Consider the following 27,050-nt stretch of genomic DNA (forward strand, 5'->3'; position numbering starts at 1 on the left):
AAAGAGAGAGAGAGAGAGAGAGAGAGAGAGAGAGAGAGAGAGAGAGAGAGAGAGAGAGAGAGACCCAGTCTCTGAAAACAAGCTTGGGGCCAGCAAGACAGCTCAGCATGTAAAGGTTCTTGCTGCACAACCCTGATGACCAGAGTTCCATCCCGCATGTAAAGGTGAGAGGAGAGAAATAACTACACACATTTGTCCTCTGATTTTTCTTCATGCATGCTGTGATAAGCACACGTCCCCATCCCCCACGTCATTCACATGCACAAACACACACATATACACGCATACGCACACAGAGAGAGAAATACATATAATAAGTTGAAAATGAAACAAGGTGGACAGTATCCCTAGAAATGACATCCAAGGTTCACTTATGGCCTCCACATGCACATATATGATGCACACACAACATACCATGACCCACACATGTACACACACACACACCATCATATGAGAAACCTAAATTTTTAACTGGAGAAATACAGGTCTGAGTGGTGATGACAGATTTTGAAAGAGGAATGTCCCACACTGCCGTGAGAATTTGATAACCGCATATCTTTGGTTTCGCCATTTACTCATGCACGGCCCCCTCTCTGCTTTGTCCTGACAGTGAAGGGGGCTGGTGGAAAGCCATTTCTCTCAGCACCGGACGGGAAAGTTATATTCCAGGAATGTGTGTGGCCAGAGTGTACCATGGGTAAGTATATATCTAAATGGCATTATTCAGTCGTGATGTGTGTGGACAACTTGGAGATTAAGGGGGGGGGGCTCTAGCACTGTATAGTGCAAAGAGGGCATTGCTTGCAAAGGGAAGTTTATGTCCCAGCTCAAGGATAATCCTCCCCACTTTCTGGGCCTCGGCTCCTGAGCAGTAAAATGAAGTAAGCTGGAATTTCTTGCTTAGACATCGTGCTCCTATCACATACCTGAGTTCTCCAGCACTGTCTATAGGAAGCACCTCGGTTCGGTACTAACTAAAAGTCAGTCTTTGTGGGTTCAAATCTTGCCTCTGCCACTTCCAGACCATGAGATAATGTAGAAGCTCCTCAGCTCTGTGTGCATCCCCAGGTATTGATTAGAGTGTAGGATCGTGGGCTAAGGATACAGAATCACACTGCTGAAGTGGAGTTCTCAGAAGAATAGATGGGTGTTAGAAGTACAGGGAGCAGACTTCTGTGATCTCTGACTAAAGGCGGCCACAGACAGAGGAGCAGCCAGCACCCTGGGCTCTGTAGAAGACGAGCAGGCTTGTTTGCTTTTGCAGCCAGGCAGGGGCCTCACAGCCCCCTGGGAGGTTGCAGTGGACTTCGGGCACTACCAAACTCACACCCGACTTCCCTTCTGCCATGGGAGGGCCTTAGGAACGTGGCTATGCCTTGCTAAACCACAGGTTCCTCCTCTGTCAAGCTACCAGGCCAAACCTCAGTCCAAACATGCGCAGCAGAGAGGAGCCAGGAAGTAAGCAAAGGGCGCCATTCAAGCTGTAAAGATTCTGACGTCACAGCCCCCCCCCCCACCCAGGAAGTTGACATTCAAGCTCTTGATTCCATTGTGGTGATCTTAACCACTCGTGCTCAAAGCGGGAAGGTGGACAGATGGGGGCACCTATGGTAGTCATGTCCAGAGAGACTGGAGTTAGACATTGCTTATAAAACAAGGACTCTGAAGTGCTTGCTCCTTCCTAGAGAACACACACTCACATGCTCCTACATATTGTAGGAGCTGCGGAGATGAGAACCTAGATGACTGACATAATCCTGGCCCTATCAGGCAGCCGCCTAATAGATGTGATAGCATTTCCCAAAACAGGATTGGAAGAAAGGAAGGGTAGTAAAATGGCTAAGGAATTATTGTGTGTCCAAAAAAAAAAAAAAAAAAAAGCACAATTTTGCTCCCTCAGCTGGTGATGATAACTTGAATAAATTACTTAATCATTCTGGCTTTGGGGCTCTACTTTGGTGCTAGGGGAGAAGTCTTGCCTGTTTAGGAGATTTAGGGGAGGGTTAGTCTTCACAGTCTTAATACACTAGCAGTATGCTAAAATAATTCATATCCCTACATGGCTCTTGCTACTATCTTTATTTTCACAGTTGTTAAGTAGGACTTTGAGAAGCACTTGCGTGTATAAATGTTTGCCATATGCATCGAAACAAATACATCGTACATTTTTATTGCACTCTGTAATAGCAAGAAAATTAAAAATTACAACGTACTATGGTTCTAAGAAGGAAAGCAATCATGGTGCTGAGCACATCATAGGCAAATGGAACCACTTCTGTACTAGTGGTGTCCTGGACCCCAGTTCTCAGGGGTGCTCAGCCTGTGTGTGACTTGGGGAATAATGCAGGCAGCAAGACTGAAACGTCTTGCTGCCTGAGCTAGACCTGGGGATTAACAAGCAGTGTCCTTTCTCCCAAACACTGCGCCTGTTAAAGTGGGAAATATGCTGACCATCCACTAACAACACATCCCTCCCCTCCCCCCAGCAGAAAACTGCCAGAGCCCAGTATGAAAAGTAAGAAGAAGCCACTGAATTTGAACACAGATTGCTCTGGCCCAGAGTGTTCTTTGATGAGCCTGTGTGTCACTGTCCTTTGGAAGCAGCCCTTCCACCCTTATTGGGCTACCGTAGCGTAGCGGTTAGTTATTCATTCTCACCCTTAAGTGAAAGCAGCCAGAGACATACAAACATGCAAAGGCATTTATGCAGCAGGAGAGAGAGCCACTTGCTCAGTAGCAGGACTGCACTGCATGGCTCTCCTTCCCCATGTCCACCCTTGTCGCTCCTGAACCTACACCAAGTATGATGCCCTAGACACCAAAAGGGAACACAATAGCCCTCTGCTGGGAGTGTTGCTTTGGCAGGGAGTAGAGGTCTTACAGAGGTGTCTGGCACAGGAGAGCACCACATGGTATACAAACCTGATATAACAAGATCAGGGGCCTGCCCTAGTCAGTACCAAGAAACCAACCAAGAAATATCAAACCTAGTATATATTCCTAGTCATTCCTTACCTAACACTGGCACCAAGAGCTACTCAGAGCACTTCATTTGAAAGATTGCAAAGTGAGTGAGCAAATGAATGAATGAAACATTGATTTCCCTCATCTGTGGAATTTGGGCAGCTTTCTGGGAACTAGCCTTCAACTCTGTGCTTACTGTTTTGTGGGCCAGTCTTAATTTCTTTTTTTTTGTGTGGTCACTTAAGACTGTCCTCTTCACTCCTAGCTGGCTGTTTGAAGGCCTGGGTAGGGATAAAGCCGAGGAGCTGCTCCAATTGCCAGACACGAAGATCGGTTCCTTCATGATCCGAGAGAGTGAAACGAAGAAAGGTGAGCCTCTGTCCTTCACAGGTGGCCACACAGGGCATCATCTCTCGACTGCCTTGCTAGGGATCTCTTACACATCCATGTAAGCAGAGCCAGTCCTATGGGCAGGATCCTGGTGTCATACCCACCATGAGAGCAGGGGGATAAGGATAGGGTAGGCCACAATCAACTGAGAACACATGAATGGCAGGCCTAGGCAGCCTGTCGACACACAGACTAGGGGTATCCATCCCGGCCTGGCCTGTGCTCACTAGCTCGGTTCCTGTTTACTTCTCTGAACTCTGTGCTCATCTGTGAAGTCGTGGTGAGAGTCAAGTAGAGTATTCATGGTGTTCTCACTGTGTGCAGGCCCTCAGCAGCAGTTACCTCTGCGCTGGGATAAAATGGGGCATCTCCGAGAATTAGGGCAAGCAGGTGTGAGCTTGTAAACTCACAGAGATCGTTATCATTCTGATTTCCTGTGACAGTAAAAAGAGAAATAACAAAGTCCTTGCCACTGCTCCAAGCAGGGGCCCAGCAGTACAGTGTCAGCACTGAGTTGCTAGGGGGCTGCCTCCTGTCTTTCAATCTGGATCCCTTGCCCACGGCCCTGCCCATGCCAGGGTGTTAGTCTGGGAAGGTTCTCATCACCTTGCGTGTATGTTTTCCCGGCTTCAAGTCACAGGACCCAAACACTTCACAGTACTCACTCATCCCCAGCATACTCCCTTATTTCTAGCTCTGGGTACCCACTGTAAAGGGCTACAGCATAAACAAAAATTATGGGATGTAAATGTGTAAGAATGGTTCACATGATTTCCTGTTTGCCAGTGCAAACCTGCTTGCCACACTTCTAGTTCCTATCCACATGGCCAGAAGTCACATAGTGGGGGATTCCAAAGCTAGGACTCAAGTGGAACTAGATACACGTGCCCCTCACAGTGGTCAGGGGGCTGAGGCTGAGGCCTGCATCCAGGGATGCCATCTCCAGGGAGGTGACTCTGGGCAATTCACTCAGGGTCCAGAGGCTCCTTGTCACCCTCTATACAATATTCGGTAACAGTCTTCCCAGGCCTCTACTGGTAGCACAGACTCAGTGAGAGCAGTGCCTTGCCCTCTCACTGCCCCCAGAGTGAGTCATTTCAGGAGAGCCAAAAAATGGAGCAAAGGGAGGGAGGGGTCCAAACATGACGTAAGCCCAAGGGTCTTACTTTCCACTTGGGGACACCAAGGCTACAAGAGGCGATGGTACCTGCCTGGTACCCTTTCCCTGATGATGCTGAAGAAGAAATCACATCCTTTACAGATTTCTCAAAGACCCAGAACACATGCCAACTGATGCTTGTTCCAAGTTTCTAAGAAAGGCTGGCTTAAATTAAGGAGCAGAAAGCACGAAGGGTGAAGAACTATGGGATCCCTTTCCTGTAGCGTGGTAACATTGGGGGATACAGGAACTCTAGGAACAATAGCTAAAACATCTCAGCCTACATTTGGAAAGGGCTCAAGGACCACCAAGACTTTATCTGCCCTAATCAAATGCAGGAGATGACAGAATTTACCTCAAAAAGGGCAAGAGGAAAAGACACTATCCATTCCCTCAGGTCTGGTCAAGTCATGTGGAGAAGCTCCACAGTGAACCAGCCTAAAAGATGGGGTGAGGCTGCCCATACACTAAACACAGAGAGCTCCAAGGGGGCATCTTTTTCCCTGGGTGATAGTGGATTGGGCAGCCTGTCACCCTTACGTGGAATGCTATGACTCCCTCCTGACCCCTTCTCTCCCCTTTGCAGGTTTCTACTCGCTGTCGGTAAGACACAGGCAGGTGAAGCATTACCGCATCTTCCGCCTGCCCAACAACTGGTACTACATCTCACCACGGCTCACCTTCCAGTGCCTGGAGGACCTGGTGACTCATTATTCTGGTAAGGGGCAGCCCGGGTCAGTGGGGTGAGCCCCGTGTGCCGGTGCATGACAGTGCCTTGCAGGTGGTGCAGGTCACCGAGAGAAGCCAGCGATTTTCTCCTACCCATGCTGGCCGCCTTATAGGCTCAGTTCATTGCCTCAGGTCACGGAAGGCCATCCGTGCAGGCTGCCCGGATGGCAGAATGTCCCCCCTGCATAAACAGAATACACCAGGATGCCCCGTATTCACAACCACAGCCCTGTGCTGCAGACACTCGGCCTCTCTTTAAGGGGCTTGTCTCCTTAGGACGGTGATTCTCAACCTTCCTAATGCTGTGACCCTTTTTATACGGTCCCTCATAACATTACTTCATTGCTACTTCATAACTGTAGTTTTGCTATTGTTATGCATCTTAATGTAAATATCTGATATGAAGGATAACTGGTATCCGAACCCCTAGTGGTTTGCGACCCACAGGTTGAGAGCTGAGTCCTGGAAGTGACTCAGAAGCACTGCTCTGACATACTAGACCTTTCCCCTTTGTTGCTTTTCAAAACTTTTTCAGCATTCAAGGCCAACCTCTCCCCACTTCTCTAGGAACCTGTAGTAGTAGAACAAACAGCTATTTTTTTCATCTGCAGAGCATACCACAATGTTTCTCTCCCTAGCACCCCAAACAGTTAACTATGGTCTTTCCTGTGTTCACCATCAAGCTCCTAGAAGAGAAATGTGTCTCCCAGGCTAACCAAGATGGGGAGGAACCCCAAAATGCTGGGGCACTGCATGGCTTCAGGGCACAAAGTGCAAACAGTGAGAGACAGGAGTAGGACCAAAAAGCCTTCCACCCCAACCTTATTGTTAGAGTTATGTCCTGTGGAGAAGGAGGGATTAGCAGTTGTTAGGTTTCCAAAAATGGGATCTGGCCCTGTGTTCTATATGCCATGTCTGCTGGCTGGCAGTGGTATACCTGGGACTGGGTGACTCTTCCTGTCTCATTTCTTACTGTGAAAAGAGGATGCTAATTGTTCCTACCTGTCACAGGCACGGTGAGGATTACTGAGATGTGCAAAGCGCTGACCAGAGAGCCCGCACCTGGCCATGGGCAGCTACAGGATAGCAACTGCTTTCCTTTGGCCTCTTCCTCCTCTGCTCCTCCGCCCACCCAGAGGGAGGAAAAACTGGCTTTGTAGTTGCTTTGCTAACATCTCCTTTTCCGTGGTTCGAGATGCTGGCACCCTCACTAGTATCCGTTAGGGTTTAGGTTTTTTTAGCTAAAGAAGCAAAAGCCATTGCAAGGAGAAAGGAGCCCATAGGTGATACCTCTGATGCACGAGAAACAGCAAATATTGAGCTAAGGCTGCTGGGAGAGGCAGACGTGTGCTTAAACTAGGTTGTGAGGGGAATTGGATAAGGCCTCAACTTCTCCCTCACTGAAAGTGGTGGGAACAGCCTCTTGCGGACTGCTAAACATAATGACCTATGTGCTGGGTCTAATGTAGTCTGACAGGTGCAAAACAATTACAAGTATCACTTTTCTGATGGCCTCTAAGCCAGCAGCTAGCTAAAACTGAAAGAGGAAGGGAGTCCTGGACTTCAACTCCCTAAGCCTAAAGGTTGTTTGTGGTATTTGACACTTCATAACAATCACCCAAGGACTGTGCTGACCAGAAATTTTGCATAGAAAACAGCAAATCAGCCACCCACCAGAGCTCTCATGACTGAGAGATGGTACACTACTGGGCTAGGCATACCCACCTCCTCCTGAAATTTCAGTCTACAGCAAGGCTGGTGCAGAACTAGCGCCTTCCTGAAAGACACTCCTGACCATCCTGTGGGACAATGAGCTATAGCCAGGGGCTCACTTCTGCCAACCTGGCAGCGTTGGGGGGCAGGGCAGTTGGGAATCCAGATGTTCCCTGTATCTCTTCTCAAATCTCTCTGGGAAATTGGGGTCAAGAACAGAGTTGCTGGGACCAGGGTGAATTAAATTATTATATACAATAGCCAACAGGCAGGACAAGGTTACCGATTTTCTACTTCAAGCCATGCACTGCTTTTGGCATGCACATCCAACCAAGTTTTCCCTCCCAGCTCTAGCATCTATGTCTATGTTAGTGACTTGCTGTATTAGCATGATGTTCACCTAGAAACCAGAAGTGTATGTGTGTCAGGGGTGGGGTGTCTGCAGCTCTCTACTAGGCTGATGTGCTTCCTCAGACAGTTTCCTTTTCTATTGGATGAGAACACCCCAGAAACCCACAGATTGGGTTAAAAGAGGCCACCAGGAATGTAGGGTGCTCAATAAAGCCCTGGGATGAGCAGACGGAAGCCAAGGTATTTGGGTCCTGCTAGAGATTTGCTGTCTGACATCTTAGGCCTCTGAGTCTCCCCAGGGCTGAGGACAGGGCTGGGACTCATGTCCTGAGTAAGGTGACACTGACTCGTTAGGCCTAGGTGTCTGGGACAACAATATCTGTATTTGTAATGATGCCATGCAATAGAGAGGTTTGAAATCATGGGAGTTACTTCCTGCCACTCTGGGAGAGATGAAACCCTGCAGGCCCAATGCTGTACACCAGCCAAGGAGAGCAACAGCGGTTTTACCTCGTGTTTGTTTTGCTCCTACAGAATGTGCAGGGTCAGAAGGTCCTCCCTACTCTTGCATCGCCAATTCGCTCTCTCTGGCCCTTTTACTTTTGCTTCCTCCTCCCTCTTCCTGTGTCTGCCATATTGTGTTCTGCTCTTTTCACCTGCCTCCTCCTTTGTTCCACTTTCTCGTCCTTTTTCCTTCCCTCCTTCTCCCTTTCCTTCTTCTGTCCACGCTTCATTTGTGTTCCTGCCCCGAAAGTGTTTGAAGGTGCCTGTGATGGACACGCTTCCATTTTCTGGCCCAGCCAGGGACTGTTACATGAAATTCTGCCTGTTATGAAAACTCTGTTCTCAAATAGGCATTTGACAGCTGTTTTCCTGTCATTTCCTTCCCTCCCTTCTGTGACTGGGGAGAGTGAGGCTTCGAGATGCTTGAGGTAATTCACCTCATTAGAGCAACCTTGTAGCACAGCCCCGAGTTTGGTTGTCTCTGATTCCACATCTGCTTTCTTTCCATGGCAGTGTAAGCCTAGAGTTTATATCCTTCAGGGCATAGCAACATTGGCCAAGCCCCATTCCCCCTTTGACATCTTGGCCTCAGTTTCCCCATGCCAGTAACCAGGGGCCTAAACTGCTCTGGGTTTCTGTTTTGTTCTCCACATTGTCTATGACATTGCTGAATCCCTGATTGTGGTGTCCTTCCATCCAACAGAGGTGGCTGATGGTCTATGCTGTGTGCTCACCACACCCTGCCTGGCACAGAACACACCTGCATCAACAGCTGGCTCATCACCTAGCACCACCTCTGGTTCACCTGTCACCTTGCGCCAGAAGACCTTTGACTGGAAGAGGGCATCCAGGTGTGTGTATGTGTGTGTCTTTCCCTCTGTATACATATATACATGCACATGAATGTGTGCCCTCCATGAACACAGAGGAGCACCAGACGGGTGTGGTGATATTTTGTTTATGCTCTAACAAATGAAGCTTGCCTGAAGATCAGAGGGTAGAGCTAGCCACTAGTTAACCATAGAGTTAACTATGTTGGCACACACCTTTGATCCAAGCACTTGGGAGGTGAAGACAGGAAGTGTTATGACCGGGCAGGGAGAGGAATATAAGGCAGGGGGAGACAGGACCTCAACTCTTTTCAGTCTGGGGATTTCATAGAGGTAAGAATTCTGGAGGCCAGCTGCTCTGCTTCTCTGATCTTTCAACATTCACCCCCTAATATCTGACTCCTGGTTTTTATTATTAAGACCAATTAGCATTTACGCTACAGACAGGGTAACCCCAACATAAGAAAATCACAAGCAAGCACCTGACCTGCAGACACCCCCATGGGCACCATGAACAAGGGCAGAGTCTGAATTCTGTGAATCCAGAGTGTCACACAGCATATGGTATCCACAGTTTCCAGACATTCCCCAAGTCCATTTTCAATGCAAACACTACATTTTTAACAGAAACAACCACCCTGCTCTTTCTAATGATTAGAATCCAAGATAGTAGCACACAAGTTAATCTGACATACATTCAATATTTAAAATCTAATTACAAAGCTTAAACATTCCACCTAAATCTTAAGGTAACTCATTCTCTTTGAGTATGAAAGAAAGAAAAGTACCTTGACTAGTTTGTTCCTCTATTCCACTGACAGCTATTGAGTGTTTAGGTGTGTTGTGGGTTGTTATCGTTGGGTATCTCATTAATTGAGCATGGACCCAAGTATCTCATCAGTCAATTTAAAGCAAATGGGAGATCAGAATTGCCCAAGACATGAATGAAATGATTATTTTTGTAAATATCATAAAGAATATTGATTAAGGTTTACTGTGGGAAGTTTAAGCAATGAGGGAACAATAGTTCCAAGATTATACAGCATACAAACACAAGAAACAGAGTTCAAACCAGTTAGAAAAAGAATAACCTTCTTCTCTTTGTTCTTCTCCTTGCTCTTCCTCCTCATCCCCCTCTTCCTCCTTCTCCTCTTCCTCCCCTTCTTCTTCCTCTTCTCTTTCTCCACTTCCCTTTTCCTCACACTCTGTCCCCATCACCCACACTGTCTAATGTCTCTCTTCTTTTACTTCCTCTGTCTGAATCTTTCAACACTCAGAGTGCAGGGAGATCCAGAAGAGGCAGAGAACCCACTCAGCGTGGACGAATCACTTTTCAGCTATGGTCTCCGGGAAAGCATCGCATCCTACCTGTCCCTGACAGGGGATGACACCAGCTCCTTTGACCGGAAGAAGAAGAGTCTCTCCCTAACTTACGGTGCCAGCAAACGTAAGAGTTCCTTCTTCGCAGCACCCCAGTACTTTGAAGATTAATACCCTGGCTGTTACACAAAAGACAAAGGTTTTGACTGCCACCCGGGGTCTTGTGGAAACCAGAGATCTCTACTCCCTGGTCATCTTGTGTCTTCGAGAAACAAATGGACGTCATGAAGAGACTGCCTTTACGCAGTGAACAGAGGAACTCTTCCCTGGTGTCTGATCAGTCCTGTGGAGCCAGATCAAGTTTGAATCACGATATAACGAGGCAGTGCTTCAAAGAGCCATGTGTGTATGAGTGTGTGTGTAAGACAGAACACTCTTGAAAGAGAGTGCGTGGAGACTGTCTCCAGCTCACAGTCCAAATGGTCCATCTCTGAGACCCTGCAGATAGCATCCATCTGAGAAAGAGCATGAGGAAGATGGCTTCTTAGGTCTTCAGAATGACCTCTACGTGGAGCAGAGTCACCTTTAAAGGACCAGTGAAACCCTTGGCCTATGTCTCCTCTCTTCCTAAGGGACCTGCGACACTAAACACTATCCAGAAGGACTACAGCTCTGATCCAAGTGGGACCTTCTGCATTCAGGTGCACCAAAGCCACATGGGTAGGAGTCATGGGAGAGTGTAGGTCAGTGAAGGGGCAGCTGGGAAAGGCAGGTGGAAGCTCTACTGCACAAACTTCTGAGAAAGACAGAACTGCCCCTTCACATCAAAGACCTCCTCCAGCTAGCTACTGGGGTCCTGTGTTGTTCCAGAACCTGCATTCCTTATGCCTATTGGCAGAGGCCACTGTGCTGAGGTTAAATGGGAATAAAGGAGGCATGCATAGAATCCCTTAATGTTGGGCTTCTAGCAGGGGCAGAGAGACGGGCAGAACAGCAGAATGGAACAGTGGTTGGGAAACAGGAGGAAGCCTCATGGTTATAATGCGCTAGGGACAAGTAAGGGTTACCTAAGGGGCTCTTGTTCCCATGGATCTGGTGGGAATACAAAGACTGTTGGACCAAGTAGATTAGTAAGGTTAGGTTTTTTTTTTTTAAAGGAGACTGATGGGCTTTAATGAATTAATTTATCCTGTATATTTTAATCTAAGAAGGGCTGGCATCTGCATGAATAAGAATGCCCATTTCTGGGGAAGGGGGGCTGGAGAAGCTGAATGCTGCCATATAGGATTGAGAAGCGAGAGAAAACTCACAGGGCACTCAGGAAAGAGAAGCCTCCTTCCAGTCTCATGCTACCTCTTTCCTGGCTGGGAGGCGGGCTAGCTGTGACTCATTCCTCCCTGTTCATCAAAGGTATTCTCAGTAAGAGGGATGCAGGGGGGATTTGTCACCCATCCTGTGCACATGCCTGGACTCACCCTGCACAGGGCAAAAGCATACGCATTGGCATGACTTCATCTATTGTCCTGTCCAGTGTTTTATACCAGGAGGCTTGTATGGTCTCCTAGGTCTCCCCCAAAGGCTATTTCAAAGAGATTGGCCAGTGTGTGAGAAACAAATGTCACACAAGGTCAGTGACTTCTGCATGAGGCCACGATCTCCAGCTCCTGCTACGTCAGCTCACTGTCTTTTATGATGCTGTCTTCTGTTGTGGTCCATGTGATTGGAACTTTGGGAGTACTTCTATGTGGGAAGCATTACACTTTGCTCAATCATGTATTTATTCCTGATTAAAGTAAAACACACTTATTTAACCTTGGATGAAGGACTTGTGGGTTGGGAAGGGCAAATATGCCTCTCTGGAGTTTACAGACTTTGGTTTTCAAAGAAGAGATCAACCGAAGGATGGGAATAAAGGCCAACAAGAGATACCGTTATGGCTGGGGGTCCCCATCTCACTTCATGTGAGTAGACAAAGGAGGGCTCAAGAAGGAGAGGTTTCTTGAGGTCATGACATCAACTACCATCACTTGAGCTACTTAGTCTTCTGAGAATTTCTTTCCATAAACATTATCTGGACACCTGTTCAACTTAATTGCTGAGGCTTGTGGCTGTGGAGGTCCCTAACATCACATAGCAGGATGCCCCTAACAAAGAAGACACTTTCTGAGGGAGGGGTGGTGGTGCTATGCCAAAATTGCATTTCCATACAGCCACTACTCTCCATGTGGATGCTGAGGCAGGAACAATGGATAGCTGTGCAAAGATTTAGGACACACAGTCCAGGCACAAGTCAGCAGGGCAGGTCCTGCAGGCTTGAGCGAGTCTGCAGCTCAAATGCTCCAAGAGACCAAAGGGTGAGCCTGAGGGGCAGGGGCAAGAAAAGCATCATCCAGAGGGAGGAGTCTGTAGGCCCTGAAGGGGTAGAGCCTAACCTAGGTATGGGAAGAAGGCAGGTTTGGGAAGGATGGAAATAGAAGAGTGATAACTGCTCACTAGGTGCTTTGAAAGATTAACTGGATGCTGGATGGACAGTGGATATTGTAAATTCCAGCATCATATTACCTATAAAACACATAGTTCTAAGAGCGTATAGTCATAAAATAAAGAGGGCATTCATGACTCCAAGTCCCAGGCAGACCCACATTCTGCTTGGAAAGGAGGCTGTGGAAGTAGATTCCCATCTGGAAGGGATTCTGTGGAGGAATGTACGGGTGCGTTTGTGAGACATTTCTTATCACAGGGCTCAGGTGATCCTTATGCACATGTGGAAGGTTTTTTTTTTTATGGAGATAAATGAACACAAGGAAAATTTGGGCTCCATAAAGATGTAAGGTGAGAATCAATTATGTAATGTACTTACAGGAAAAGCAGTCCAGGGAGAAGGCGGAGAGGGCTTACAACCTGAAAAGGATACCGTTTTTACAATATATTAAACAACCATTAAAGGTACAATGGAAGCCACCTTGACAGAGGATGAGAAAAAATTCCATGAATGATGGCTGGGGGAGCAGGAGGAGGGGAGGCAGTGGGAGCTGGGATTGGTATGTGAAATGAGAAAAGACTAGTTTTTTTTTTTTTTTAAAGAATTCTCCGAGTAAAGAGAAAGTCTTCACAAAAGGAAATGCTCAGAGAAAAATGCCATTTTCTGTTTTTCAAAGTTTTTGAGGAGCAGGTGTTAAAATAGCAAGAGGGGATTTTATTGCTTCAAGTCCAGTGTGTCTCAGGAAACAAAGACTGAGGAGCAATGAACTCAGCTTCTGAATGGAGAGCTCAGAGAAGGTGACACAAGCCACAGGGACAGTAAAGCAAAGGGTGGGTGTCAGCAATTTACTTTGTAAAATAGCCACGAGGCAGATTTTCCAGAGAAATTTAACATGTAACATGTAATGAAGGGCATGACTAGTCAAAGCCAGCACAATCAAGAAAGATGGGACACAAACACGAGCCTAGGGAAGCTCGAGGGTGAGGAGGGTCTGCTGAGGACTGCCATCCCAAGTTGTGGAGTGACAGGGTCCCCACTTCCTCTCCCATCTTTCCACTGCTTAGATCCAGCCCTACCAGTGTGGATTAGGTCATCGGGATGACAGAGAAGCCTCCATAAAAAACTTATGTCTTGAGTGTAATACAGATGCTGTCTTAGGGTTTCAATTTCTGTGAAGAGACACCATGAATACAGCAACTCTTACAAAGGAAAGCGTTTAATTGTGTCTAGCGTACAGTTCAGAGGTTTAGTCCATTATCAGAATGGCAGGAAGCATGGTGATGTGTAGGCAGACACAGTGCTGGGGAGAAGTCAAGAGTTCTACATCTGGTCTGGTAGGCAATAGGAAGAGACAGTGAGCCACTGGGCCTGGCTTGAGCTTCTGAAATCTCCAAGCCCACCCCCAGTGACACATTTTCTCCAATAAGGCCATATCTCCTAATATTTTCAAATAATGTCACTCCCTGTGAGCCTATGGAGGGCATTTTAATTCAGATTACTACAGACACCCAGTTTCTAGAGCTGCTTTGGTGCAGGGTCTCTGTGTCACTCCATCTGAGACTGTGCTCCAACAGTCCAGAAATAAGCCAGACACTCATTGTCTGAAGACTATGGGGAAATCTCATCAAAAATTCGATATGCCCAGCAGGCAACCATAATCATGTAGACTTACCCATAAAAATCAATAGATTAAAGTCTATGAAGTTATACTCAAATTCCCAGGAGAATTATTAGAATAAAACAAACATCAGTAAAGTCGTTCTGAAGTCTGAGCAGAAATATCTGTTCTCAATACTAGTCAGGACAACTTAGAATGAGACCAGCTAGAAGAGACCGCTCCCACTAAGTAATTAAGCAACAGCCACTGGCAACAGTCTGGGAGACCATGTCACCATACTCTTCCTATGTCCTAGGTGTTGGTTGTATCATATGAGCCAGAGGCGATGTTAAGTGCCAAGAACCCAGTAAGATAATTAAACCCCTGCAAGAATTGATATTCTTATCCATGATAGAGCTAGAATCACATTTGTTGGGGAAAGGGCGGTATAAAATGAGACAGGAGACTGGAGAGATAATGGTTGTTCTTCCAGAGGACTTAAATCAATTTCCAGCACTTGCACAAATGACTCGCAGTTGCCTGAAACTCCAGTTCTAGGGGATAGAACACTGTCTTTTGGCCTGTGCAGGCAGTAGGCACACTTGTGCACGGAGATATACATTGGTAAAATACCCATACACATGAAATAATAATTAAAAAATTAGGCAGAGTTCCCCAGAGCTACTAACTAGGAATCTTATTTCTAACAGAAACTTCCTTCTACACTGGGAGATGGGGAAGGTTTGGGAAGGCTTGGGAAGTCTTGGGGCCTCAGGGAAAGACATTTCCCAGTGACCTGACACACACTGTCCACTGAGCAGAGACAGAAAGGTCAACAGCAGTGTGTGATCTTTTGACATTTGCCCATGATGTCATGTAACAAGAGTGTTGGGTCACCTTCATAGGGGTTTTGGGACACATGTGGCCCATAGGCTTTGAGATTTGACACGCCAGGACCTATGATGGCTATGGTCACATGGGAATAGAGCAGGGAAAGGTGCAGATGCAGTGGGCTTCAGGAGGCTGGAGCTGGCCAGGAAAGGAACAGTCCTGGGTAGACTCTGGAGGCCATGGGGCAAGTTTTCCTACTCTTTAGCACAGAGCCTCTTTGCTCTCCATGGAAACTGGCCTAGAATCCAGCTCTGTGGGACGTGTAGCTCTATCGAGGGTTCTTCTCCAGCCTGGCTCCAGGCAAGTAAGCTATCCTGGGACATTTTTGGGTGGAGGTGGTTTCGCTTGGACTGGGAAGGAGTAATGAGGGGCTTAAATTTCTTGAGTGGCCAGGGCCTTTGAAGCTTTATGGCCAACAGCTTCTCAAAATATTGGGCAATAGAATTAAACACACTGATTTTTACCGGTTAAAAAAAAAAAGTGAAGGGTTTTGTCCTAAGATCATAATTCAGGCCTACCTGGCTCTAATTTGGCCACTTTCTAGTACATCTTTAAATGCTGAGAAGACACCAAGTTGCTAGAGGAGCAGCCTCATAATGTGGGAAAACAGAAAATTTGGTTTTGGGTCTTGATCCGTCATAAAGTTTTCTCTTTGGTATGTGCTCCTCGCTAAAGTCACTGAAATTCTTTAAACCTCAAATTTCTTATCTCTAGCTAGAAAATAAAACAAACACCCCATGCCAGGCAGTGGAAGGAATCTGAGATAAGATAGTGATTTTTTTTTGCCAAGTACAGTACACTAAATATAGATTATTAATTATCACCACAGCAGCTTCTCTTGCTAGATGTTTAAACAGCCTCAGGCCCGATATTTGCAGAGAGCTGTTAGATCTTAGTCAAGAATAAACTGGCAGCTCCCGCTCCTTCGCCAAACATCTGTTGGTAAAGAACACTTTAAGAGCCTCCAATGCATCGAAGCAGTTCTGTTTGCTCAGTCCCAAATAAGCTCACACGATCCCAAGGACTTCTGGGAGTGGTTGTAAAAGCTGCTTCCAAATGCAGAAACCAGACGGAGGGGTTTATTTTTAAATGCACTGCCATTTGTTTCTGAAATTCCCCAGACACTTTAAACTCCACAAAGAAAAGTCTGCCTTCTGGACTCAGGGAAGGCATTTGAGCATCTCCCAGTCCCTCACAAGGCCCTGTCAACACAGGGCACTGGGGGAACTCCTCCAAGATCAACCTAGAGCACAAAAGACCTGAGTTTAATTACCAAGAATTAGGAGGTATCCGTGCTCCAAGCTATCTACTAGGTGGATCCTAGTAGATTCAAAGGGGCAGAGTGAAGAAAAGTTGAACCAATGGCAAGAAGCATAAGAAAAGTATGGCCGGAAGGACCAGGCTCACAGGAATCCCTGGGCTCCTGAGAACACCAGCTTACCTGTTCATTCACTTGTGCACTGGAAGTGTGCCCTGTGTTCATTGCATAGTACCTACTCACTGCAAGGTGTGCGAAGCCAGACACTGGAGCCTTGGGGCACAAGGCATACCTGTCACTCCTCTCCAGAGAGAGTAGGCATGTAGCAGAGGCTGACCTGGTGTTGGAAGTAGCCAGACTCAGGGAAACCAGGATACCTGCTGTACAGTAGATGTTTTGGTAGCCCATGCTGTAGAAAGAGCTTGGTTCTGAGCCCCAAAGTCTGGAAGTTCTTTTGAAATAATGAGTGGGTGGGGAAAGAGGAAATGAGTGTTCTTTGTGAATGAAACTATATGCACAGGTATGGAAAAAGCCAAAGGGATGAAAAATCCCTGCTGCTCAAAGAGGGAGACCGAGAGGCAAGTGGCTCTTCTGTCAGGAACAGTGACAATTTTGTCTAGCATCAGATATGACCAAGCAGTGACATTTTCCTCCCTCATAATCAAAGGTATGGCTATCAGAAGGGCTAGGTAAATCTGGTGTATGGTTACCTGGTCTAGAATGATTGGTAAAGGCAAGTCTATGCAGGATTAGGCTTAAGATTTTAGTTTAAATGGTCCTCAATCTTTCCTTGTTTCTCTCTGTGTGTATGTATGTGTGTGTGTATGCATGTGTGAGGAGAACCTTGGTGTCATTCCCTAAGTGCTTTTCATTAGTTGTTGGTGTTGGTATTGTAGTTGTTTGAGATAGGGCATTACGCTGGTCTGATCTTGCCAAGTAAGTAAGTTAGAGCTAAGGGGCCAAGCAGTGATTTAAACAATACAGTTTCTGTGTGATTAGTTCGGGGCTGAGTGACTGAGAACTAACTAGCGGCCTTCTCACTACACCATTGAGTCTCAGGTTTGGAGTGGTGTCCTCCTCCCTGTTGCTGGGATTATAGGCATGCACTGCCATGCCCAACTTTTTACAGGATCCAGATTTTCAAGGATTTATTTTTTTAAATACAGGTTCTGAAGTTTAGTGTCTGAGCCATCACCCAGCACCTCCATCTTTCCTTAGCTTGGGTTACTGGTGTTCTACTCACTACTCCTCTGCCTGAAATATCCACTTCTTAAATTCTCTCTTCTTTCAGTTCTAAGGGGATCTTTCCAAGATGGTATCTCAAACCATTTCCTGTCTGCTTTAAAAGCCTTGGCTATATCCCTTTCTCCCCAAAGCATTTCTCACTGGAGCCAAAAGGAAAATAATGGATGTCTATTGACAAGTGAATGAATGGATAAAAAAACTGGTCTACGCCCACTTATATCTAAAGCCAAAGGCTTTTATAAAATGTACCATGCTCATGCTACATGGAATGCACAAATCATGTACACCCCGTGTTTCCACCAATATGAAGTTCTAGAATAGAAACAATCAGAATGAAGCAGAGAGAGCCTTCCCAGGGCTTTGGGGATAAGAAGGTTCAGGACTCGCATTTAGAAGGTACAGACTATCTACACTAGGTGATAAAAACAGTTCTAGCATCAGATACCATTGATGGTCACACAATACTGGGAATGTCTTTAGTGCCACTGATTAAACTCTTAAAAATGACTAGGATCATAAGAGGAGACAAAGAATAAACTGGATAAATGCACAAGTAACCCCCCTGGGTAGTTTCCATGAGCATAGGAAAAGTCCAAGGTATGCACCAGTCAGGCAAGGCTGTGCATACTGTCCCCACACGGCCGCTCTCACCAGGGTTCTGCCTCTGGTTACTGATAGCACAGCCTTTAACTTTTCAATCAACATTCCCTCTGCAGGGCCATGTCCATTCGTACTATTACCTTCCCCTGTCCTTTTCAGGGGTTTCTTTTTTAACGTCCCATGATCCTTTAAAACATCTGCCTTAAGTGTGGGCGCCCCTTGCCCTGGCACTGGGACGTGTCTAATTTATCATGGCAGTCCATCATCTATCACAGTGCTGCTGTGAGTCAAACACTCAACACAAGCAGTGGCTAGCCAGTGGCAGGACAGCCCCCGATGTAGCCAATTAGGTCATTTCCTCCTTCTTGTCATCATCAGCATCACTGAACCGTCAACAACAGCAGCAGCCAGCAGCACCAGCTCCACCACCATCATCTCCACTCAGCAGGCATCTCAGCCCACTAGATAAAGTCCTAATGGCTTTTAACCTTAATAAGTACCCAGGGAATAGAAACACCCAACCATGTAGACTTTTCCACATGAGTAAAAAGCAGAAAGGAAGCCTTTTAGCTTCCTGGACCACACATACCTGCTGTGACAGCCGGAACAGGATCCACAACAGTGTGAGGGATAAGAGAATACCAACAACGGCAGTCAGCTAGTCTCTAAAGTCGGGAAGATCACCAAGGCAGTAGTGAAAGCAGGCCATACCACTCACCATAAGCAGAGCCCTCCTGAAGAGCTGGAGCCTGGGAGGCCTGGTGATGAGAAGGTGCATGCTGGCCACATCTGCCCCACCACGGTCTGATGCCAGTGTCACACGCCGAGGGTCTCCACCAAATGCTCCAATGTGGTTCTGCACCCAGGTCAGAGCTGCCACCTGGTCCAGCAGCCCCCAGTTGCCAGCTACTTCGTCAGAGCCTGCAAAAGAGGAACGTCATTAGCTTGTGTGTCCTAACAGCTTTAGAGTTTACAGGAAAAGTGCTATATCAGACACAAGACTCTCTGAGGGGACTTGTCCACCTAGGGCAGTACTATAAGCTAAACACACAGGTGAGGATGCTGAAAAGAACCTGGGCTTTGGAATCAAGCATAATCTGGCTTGTCTTTGAGCTTTGGACTGCATTAGCCAAGAGACTGGAAACACCTCTGTTCTTTGAGCCATGGCTTTCTGTCTGTCAGTGGACAGGGAAATGTGAAGGACCGGGGCTCAGAGCAGGGGCCATGCATGTTCAGTTCCAGCCTAGGCAAAGAGATGACTCCCACCTAAGGGCTCAGACCCTACCGCAGGTATATCTGTCAAACAGTGGCTAGATCAGGCCAGGCAAGGGATCCTAGCCTTTCTTACAGCTTAATCTATGACTTTAGAAGTGTGCCACTGAACCCATATCTCTTTCGTAAATCACAGAATTTAATAACTATTTGTTGAAGATGTAGCACCATTTTTAATTGTTTGCATACATACCCACAAAATAACAAAAATGAACACATCTCATTAGATCGTCTGAGATGCTGCACTGTTCTTTGCCTGCCATGATAGAGCCTCCCTGTTGGTCTGCCCCACATGCTGGCCCTCCAGTAACATCATGAGAAGTGGGCTTTACTCTGCTGTCAACTGAAGCTCACACGCATCTTGTCTTTTCTGTCTTTGCTCTTTAGTGACTGTGATACTTCATACTAATCACTTGGCGTGTTCTAGCATCACCTCCTCTAGGAGTTTCTGGACATGTCTATGAGCAAGTGTCTAGACTGACTCCACTGAGGTGGGAGGACCACCAGTGAATGTGGGAGGCACCAGTCTATGGACAGGGATCCGGAACTGAACGAAAAGGAGAAAATGAGGGTGTCTGTGTCCTGAGGGTGGGAGCAGCTACCTCAAGCTCTTGCCGGCGTGATGGACCATACTTTCAAAATGTGGGGCGAAGGAAACTCTTGCTTCCTTAAGGTTCTTTTGTTAGATATTTTGTCACAGCAACAAGAAAAGTAAAGAACACAGACACCATGACTCCCGTCGGCATCTGCATACAGCTATATCCACAGGCCACACCTCTCTAAAACTCCACGCACAGTCTTTCCTGAGACATCTATAACTATGAACAAGGGGCTTCCATATAGAACAAGAATGTGTCAGGGAGACCCCATATTCCCAAAAGTTCAAAGGTAGGAAATTCTTGCCTGCTGATCGCCTGACCCAATATTTGCAAAGCTGAAGAGAACACCAGCCTGGAACACATGAATAATGCAAACTACTCTTCCAGCTGTGAAGCTTTCCAGTTCTCCCCAATTGCTTTCCATGTTCTGGGCCTGGTGAAGCTATTGGCAAGCCCTGTCCTCACTGTGGCCTTTTCTGGATGGCTCCTGCATCCCATTTGTCAAGATCAATGTGTCTGTTTCCTCCCAGCCTTTGCGAGTCCAGGAGAACAGGGTGCTGAGTGAGTAAGGACGAAGCCTGTGCATGAGCCTGGAGAGAGATAGCTGCAGTCTGCATTGCCAGCAGCAGTGCAGGAGGGGCGTTCCTGGAGCTCCTGCCTATGTGTCAGCTTCTCACCAAGTGATGAGGTCAAGTTCTGAGGTCTGTAGACTCCTGGGTAGTAACAACTGGGGTTGTCTAGTAAGACCTTCATCAAACAGGGACAAATTTGGCTTCCTCCAATGCCCGTACTGTGTCAGTACTGAAGGCAAAAAGTAACTACTCTGCGGGCACAGTTCCCATTGCACATACCTCCCAGTGCCCACACCACCAGTGAATACACTTCCCAGTGAACACACTCTGTGGTGTACACACCTCTCAGGGTGTACTCTCCCTAGGCACACGAAAGCAAGGGATAGGTCACTGTGCTGTGAAGGGTCTGGATCTGGTTCAGCCTTGGCCTTCAATTGGTAAAGAATATATATATATATNNNATATATATATATATATATCTATATACATATATATATTTTCTCTGTAGCTTTGGAGCCTGTCCTAGAACTATCTCTTATAGACCAGGCTGGTCTCAAATTCACAGAGATCTGCCTGCCTCTCTCTCCCAAGTGTTGGGATTAAAGGCGTGCTGCCTGGCAAGAAATAAAATCTTTTTTTTTTTTAAGAAATAAAATCTTTTGAGCATAAAAAATTGTCTAGATGCAAGAAGCAAATGTGAGATTGGGCAGGGAACTCAAATCCTAACTCGACTTCAGAACTCTTTGTCTTAAAAGTTAATCCAATTCCATAAACATCTCTTGAAGATTTTATGACAGGTATTAAAAAGTTCACGTGCTAGTTTGCAGAATCCTCATCTCCTCATTACCACCACATCAAGTCTTCCTACTCCTTAGACCCTTCAGGCCTGCCTCCTAATCAGTCAGCTCCAGTGGTACCCAGGGCTGCTCAGCAGATCTATGATGCTCCCTTGCAGGTGTGTGGGGCCAAGCTCAAGTTGCCTTACCCCCACGCTCCTGCTCCAGAGCCACCTTCCTGAGTCATTGTCCATCCCTATACTTGTGCATACGTGTGTTCGCGTGCATACACACACACACACGCACACCACCACACACACACACACACAGAGAGAGAGAGAGAGAGAGAGAGAGAGAGAGAGAGAGAGGGCGCCCAGCCCTGGAAACTGGTTACACAGAGGGAGGCCGATTCAAGAGGAGACTTCCTGGACATCGTGTTGTTATTGTTTATGTCTTCTCTCCCTGATCTAGCCCCAACCTTCTAGACAGGACCATCCAGGATACATCCACTTGTCCTTTTATTGCATGAATGGCTCGCATCTCTTCGTTTAGTTTATTCAACGACTCTAGAGGATCCCAGCCCCAGCAGTACCTAGTCTTGTCTGTGGACTCCAGTGGGAGGTGGAAGGGCATGAGCCTAGATGAAATCCTGGCTCCTACACCTGCCCTGAGCAGGACCCTGGGAAGCGTACTTAGTGTCCAGTGTCCATGTATTTTGGTTGTCTCCATGTGTACAGTGGGTGTTTGTAGAACAAGCTTTATTTAGTTCTGCTGATGACTAAATCACTGTAAATACAACAGATCTGTCCCCCAAAGTAGGCATCACAGCCGTGCTTTTATTTTGAAATATAATCGAACATATTGAGGCCCAAGAAGTGTCCCACTGATACCCTTATCAGGGCCAGTTTCACTTTTATAGTAGTAATGGCTGCTATTTTATTGGTTAGAGAAGATATAAGATCCTCTAAAAGGTCCAGAGTATCCAATGACTGTAGTCATGTCACTGTGTGGTTACTTGTGGCAGATGGTTTTCCATCAGGCTCCTGGTTCAGGATATATACACAGAGGGAGAAGAAGAACCCCCTTCTTTTCTACACTCTGCCAAGGGCCTATGGACCCATTGTCTACCCTCTCTTCCTCACTCTGTTCCTCAGTACCCAGCACTATAGAACCTTGGCTGGGTCCTTTGCCAGAAGATAATGCTGAAGAGTGAAGGTGGAGGAAACAGGCTTTCCCTATCTACCTCCAATCCCCCTCCCCACTCTGGGCAGATCTGTAGGGAGGAAAGTATGAGAGACCCAGAAGCTCTGGAATGAGGGAGGTACCCTGGGATCAGGGGTCAAGTGAACAGCACAAAAGGGACTGCCTTCCCTGGTTAAAGGACAGCAGAAGAGAAACTCTGGTGGACAAGGCAACCAGAGTAATTTCCAGACCTCCCAGAAGCCTCTGTGGTTCAGTGTTTCTCGTTGCTGTTCTCTGAGCAGCAGAGAGCTGAGTTCAAGCTAAGTCTGCCACTGCCTCTGTGGATGATCAGCAAGCCCTTCAGTCTCTCTTAGCCTGGACCTCTCTTCTGGAAAATGGCAGAGTATGCAGGCCTCAGTGCTGCCTGAGAACTGTGTGAGGAAATTTAGGCAGGACGGCTGGTGGAGAGATGCCCTCTGAAGTGTAGCACTCTCCAGGTTCTGATAGTTTTTCAGGTTTTTTTTTTTTTTTGACAAAATGATCAGGTGGCATTGATGTAAGTTGGTAAGGAGAAGAGTAGGTGTTCTGGAAGCTTCTTTCACCCTCCTTCAGATACCTACACTGAGGTCAAAATGAATTTGCCTCTCCAGAAGGGTATAAATTCTCAACAGAATTTCTCTCCCTGAAATCCGAATTCCCCATGCCCCTCAGGATAGAGGACATATGGAAAGTCACTCTGCTGTCTAGAGAAGACTTAAGCCAAAGTTAGCTGTGTCTGGAAAGGGCTCTCTGGGGCCAGCTTCAGTCAGCTAAGCCCTAAATGTCCCTTAAAGCTCCAGAGAAACAGCTTTGCATTGAATAGAGGACAGAAAACTCCACAGAAAAATTTTCCTCTTCTAAAAAGAAAGTTCCTGAGAGAATAATTCCCTCACCCTGCTGAGAAACTTGTACTCCTCCACACCCTATACTGCCTCCCCTCCTCACACCACCCAGCGTCTGTCAGGGGCTGGAGACTGGAGAAGACCCATTCACGCCCATGGCTCTCAGCTGAACCCGCTGCGCCAAAGGAAACCCACAGCTGCCATTCATTAGCCTCTCCTTAGCCTTAAGGAGGATCTCCTTAACCTACACTGACTGCTGCCTGCTCTACAGGCCACACTGTGGCTTATACCATGTGGTCCTCCTAGTCCATCCCACCCCTCTGCACTCTTTCTGGCCCTCCAGACTTCCACCTGTCTGTCCATTCTTAGCACATCCCAGGACTCAGAGGAGATCCTTGGAAATCAGTGATGAGGCTCAGCCCCTATACTCCTGTGCTAAAACCTCTTAACCTTTCCAGCATTCCCGAAAGGGGAGCAAAACCATTCCTGTTCTAGAAAAGAGGGCTCTAACATACTGGGAGAAAGGGAGAGTTGGTCTAAGGTCAAGCGATTGATGAGATCCCAAGGACCTCCCATCTCCACTAGTGACCAACCTGCCCATATCACAGAGGTATATCAAGGTATATAGAAGGCGTTTGTGGTGGACCAGGACTCTATTCTGCCCACGTGGTTGGTAGTGGGTGGAGCACACATAGATTCACAGTGAGATTAGAAATAAAGGGGAGGGGGTTACTCTATTCACACAGCCTTTGGACCAAGCCCAGTGTCTCTGTGTGGTAGAAGAGCTATGATCCTCAAAGATAGCCAAGGAAAGAGTATTCACGGTCCATTGTGGCAGTTCTGTTTCCTAGACAAGTCGCTAACCTCCTTGGTCCCTAATCTTCCTTCTAAACATATACATGCATGCATGCATATATGTTTGAATGCACACAGAACACATTGGATTATATTAGGCAATAAAGCATGAGATCTACTGGGACAGTCTTAGACATACAGCAAATTTTCAACATCAAAGCACCCTTGGAAGATCTCAAAAATATGTCTAGCTTGGCCACAGGAGGGGGAAGGCAAAGAGGCTCTGAAGTTGGAGAAGATGGGGATGAACTTGTGCAGGGAACAGCTGAGAGGCGAGCAGTCCAAATGCTCCGGTCTAGATCTAAAAGGTCCCTGAATGCCTGTGTTCTAAAGGCTTGACTTGGAATGGCTCTACTGAGGAATGGCTCTACTGATAGAACCTTTTCATTTTCTCATAGGACATTGAAGCTCCCTAGTCATATCTCTCTCTCGCTATTGCTGCCTGGCCATGAGGAGTATAGCTGTGCTTGGACATCCCAATTGCCACACTGGGCTAATTTCACATAGACCAAAGCAACAGGGCAGGCAACCATGGACTTGAGCCTCCAAAACAGTGAGCCCAAGTGAATACTTCCTCTTCTAAGCAATTGTCTCAGAATTGTCTCAGAAGCTCTTCTAGTGATGGATGAATGATTGACCTGTCCATCACACCAGCAACGCACCTGAACTCAGGAAGCCGAAGACCCCCACTCTGTAATTGGCGGTGATGACGATGAAGTTGCCAACTGCAGCCAGGATGGATCCATCAAGAGTCAGCTGTCCTCCACTGCCTTCCATCTCCATGGTATTGTGGAAGAACACCAGAACTGATGCATTGGAGACCTGAAGGGGTTGGAGAGAGGGAGGAGGTGGAAGTTAACCTTGTGCAAGGGGCAACTGTCATTTGTGAAACCAGACTCTGAGCCCTCTTGCCAGCTCAGCCTTAACCATATGCAATGGGCTGAATTTTATCCTCTAAATTCATACACTGACACCCTAGTTCAGAAAGTGATCATACACGGAGATCTAACTGTGGTCCAATATGTGAACCCTGATCCCGTAAGAACAGTGTCCTTTTGAGGAGAAGGAATTTGTACACAGGCACACACAAGGGAAAGACCATGAAAGATCCCGGTAGAAGGTGTTAAGTGCAAGCAAAAAGATGCCCAATAGGGAAACTAGCCTTTTGATCTCGGACTTCAAACTTCCAGATTGTGAGGAAAGAAAGGATGTGTAGTTCAAGATGCCTAACCATGGAAGTCTGTGACGTCAGTTCTAATGGGTTATTGCACCCCCATTTCATAGGTAGGAAAATGGAGGCTCACAGAGGTAAGGATGATGTGCTAATGTTTCAAGGTGAGTAGGAGTAGAAGCAAAGCTCAGTACAGACTTGGAGCTCCTCTTTCTCCCCGTACCCTTTTTCCTTTCATGAGCTAGGGTGCTTCAGCCTCTCAGCCCCAAGACTGCAGTAGCTTCTTAAGCAGATACAGGAAGAGTTGTGTTCAAACCTAACACTTCATCTTTGTGAATCTAACATAAGACTTGCCTGGAAAGCTCCAAGGCCCCTTGTTCACTTTTGGCTCTCATACAGGGAGCTCAGTGCCTCTAAGGATGATGCTGTAGAAGCACAGGTTCAATAGAGCCCAGTGAAGGTGGGAAACAGGATTATTAAAAGGAATTATTCACCAGATAATACAAGAACTTCTAAACTCACCAAGTCCTCAGGGACAAACACATTGAGATACAAGCAGTCTTCACTGATTTGGGGAGGCGCTGGAGTCTGGGCACCTGGCTGCCAGCAGCTGGCCCTGAAGAAATAAGGCATGGGATTTTCAGAGAGCTATCAAAAAGACCTGCCCTCTCTTCCTCTCCTGCATACCCACCACTCGTGGTCAGAGCCAAGGGCCTGGTTTTGCTGTAGCTCTGGAGCAGTGAGGAGGCTCCAGGTCATAGGAATGGGCAGAGAGTGGAAGGAATAGCAGCCTATCTCTGATCTCTCTGACCATTGGACTGGAAAAACTTGTCACCCAGTGGTGAGTGTGCTAACTAGAGACCAAGGCCAGAGAAGAAGACTGGGAGCCAGCAGGGCCTTGTCTTTCCTTGCTGTGTTTCACAGATTCTGCTCTGGGAAGAGGTGCTGTCAGACCCACCTTCTGCATCAGGGAAGAGGATGGGGTGTGAGTTTGAGTGTCCTCTTGCATAGGGGCTCATCTAGGACACCTCCCAATGGCCACACAAGGAACATCTACCCAAGTCCATTTGGATTTATCCTACAGGTGTTAGTTACCAATCCCAGGTTACAACGATTGAACTCTGTAGACACTGTCTACCTAAGATAGTACAGCCTAGTATAGAAAGTCCCTCTATTAGTGCCCCTGGGTTTGGGGTTTCCCACGGTGGAGCCAACTCAACTCTGCTCTGTTGCACTTTTCCTTTGCTACTCTGCTAGGGTGGTCCTTGTCGTCTTCCCCACAGGGCTTCAGGAGCCCCTCACTCAACCGATACTTCTATGGAGAGGCACCTGCTCTGCAGCCAGAGAGTAGCCACAGAGGACATAGAGAACACTACTCCTCAGGACAGCGCCACAGAGCCCAAGGAGGGAAAGCAAGTGGCAGAGGTACCTAGTGTCTATTCTCCACGGGCTGAGAGACTTCACTCACAAAACACTCCAGTGGTATTCATCACATGTCAATGTTTGACATGAATGGTTTGATGAGGGGAAATGATGGGGTCTGAGTGACAAGCTCAGAAAAGACAGGAAAGGAGAAACAGAACTTATATTGTTCTGGGAATTTCTTTCTTTTTTTTTGATTCATTCATCTTTCCTGTCATGCTGCATTTTCTTTTTAATTAACTAATTTTTACATACCAATCCCAGTTCCCACTCCCTCCCCTCCTTCC

General features: G+C 47.0%; 2 protein-coding genes across 3 annotated transcripts in view; one reads left to right on the plus strand and one right to left on the minus strand.

The window, feature by feature from the left end:
- Positions 1-11,771, plus strand: part of Sla (Src like adaptor) — a 32,699-nt gene extending 20,928 nt beyond the window's left edge. For both annotated transcript variants that reach the window (XM_050145307.1, XM_050145306.1), the window contains 5 exons: positions 611-697; positions 3,230-3,333; positions 5,100-5,231; positions 8,514-8,661; positions 9,918-11,771. In XM_050145307.1, coding sequence (XP_050001264.1) covers positions 611-697; positions 3,230-3,333; positions 5,100-5,231; positions 8,514-8,661; positions 9,918-10,131 — 685 coding nt within the window. In that variant the 3' untranslated portion in view covers positions 10,132-11,771. The remainder of the gene's footprint in view (positions 1-610; positions 698-3,229; positions 3,334-5,099; positions 5,232-8,513; positions 8,662-9,917) is intronic.
- The window catches only part of Tg (thyroglobulin), a 175,396-nt gene that overhangs the window by 55,734 nt on the left and 92,612 nt on the right, over positions 1-27,050 (minus strand). The window contains exons 39-41 of the mRNA XM_050145305.1: positions 25,864-25,957; positions 24,833-24,992; positions 18,752-18,954 (exon numbers count right to left, since the gene is read on the minus strand). Of these exons, the coding sequence (XP_050001262.1) occupies positions 18,752-18,954; positions 24,833-24,992; positions 25,864-25,957 (457 nt within the window). The remainder of the gene's footprint in view (positions 1-18,751; positions 18,955-24,832; positions 24,993-25,863; positions 25,958-27,050) is intronic.

This window comes from Alexandromys fortis, unplaced genomic scaffold (genome assembly GCF_014885135.2).
Source record: "Alexandromys fortis isolate MF-2015 unplaced genomic scaffold, M_Fortis_MF-2015_v1.1 scaffold_2_1_26212458, whole genome shotgun sequence".
Classification (NCBI taxonomy): Eukaryota; Metazoa; Chordata; class Mammalia; order Rodentia; family Cricetidae; genus Alexandromys; species Alexandromys fortis.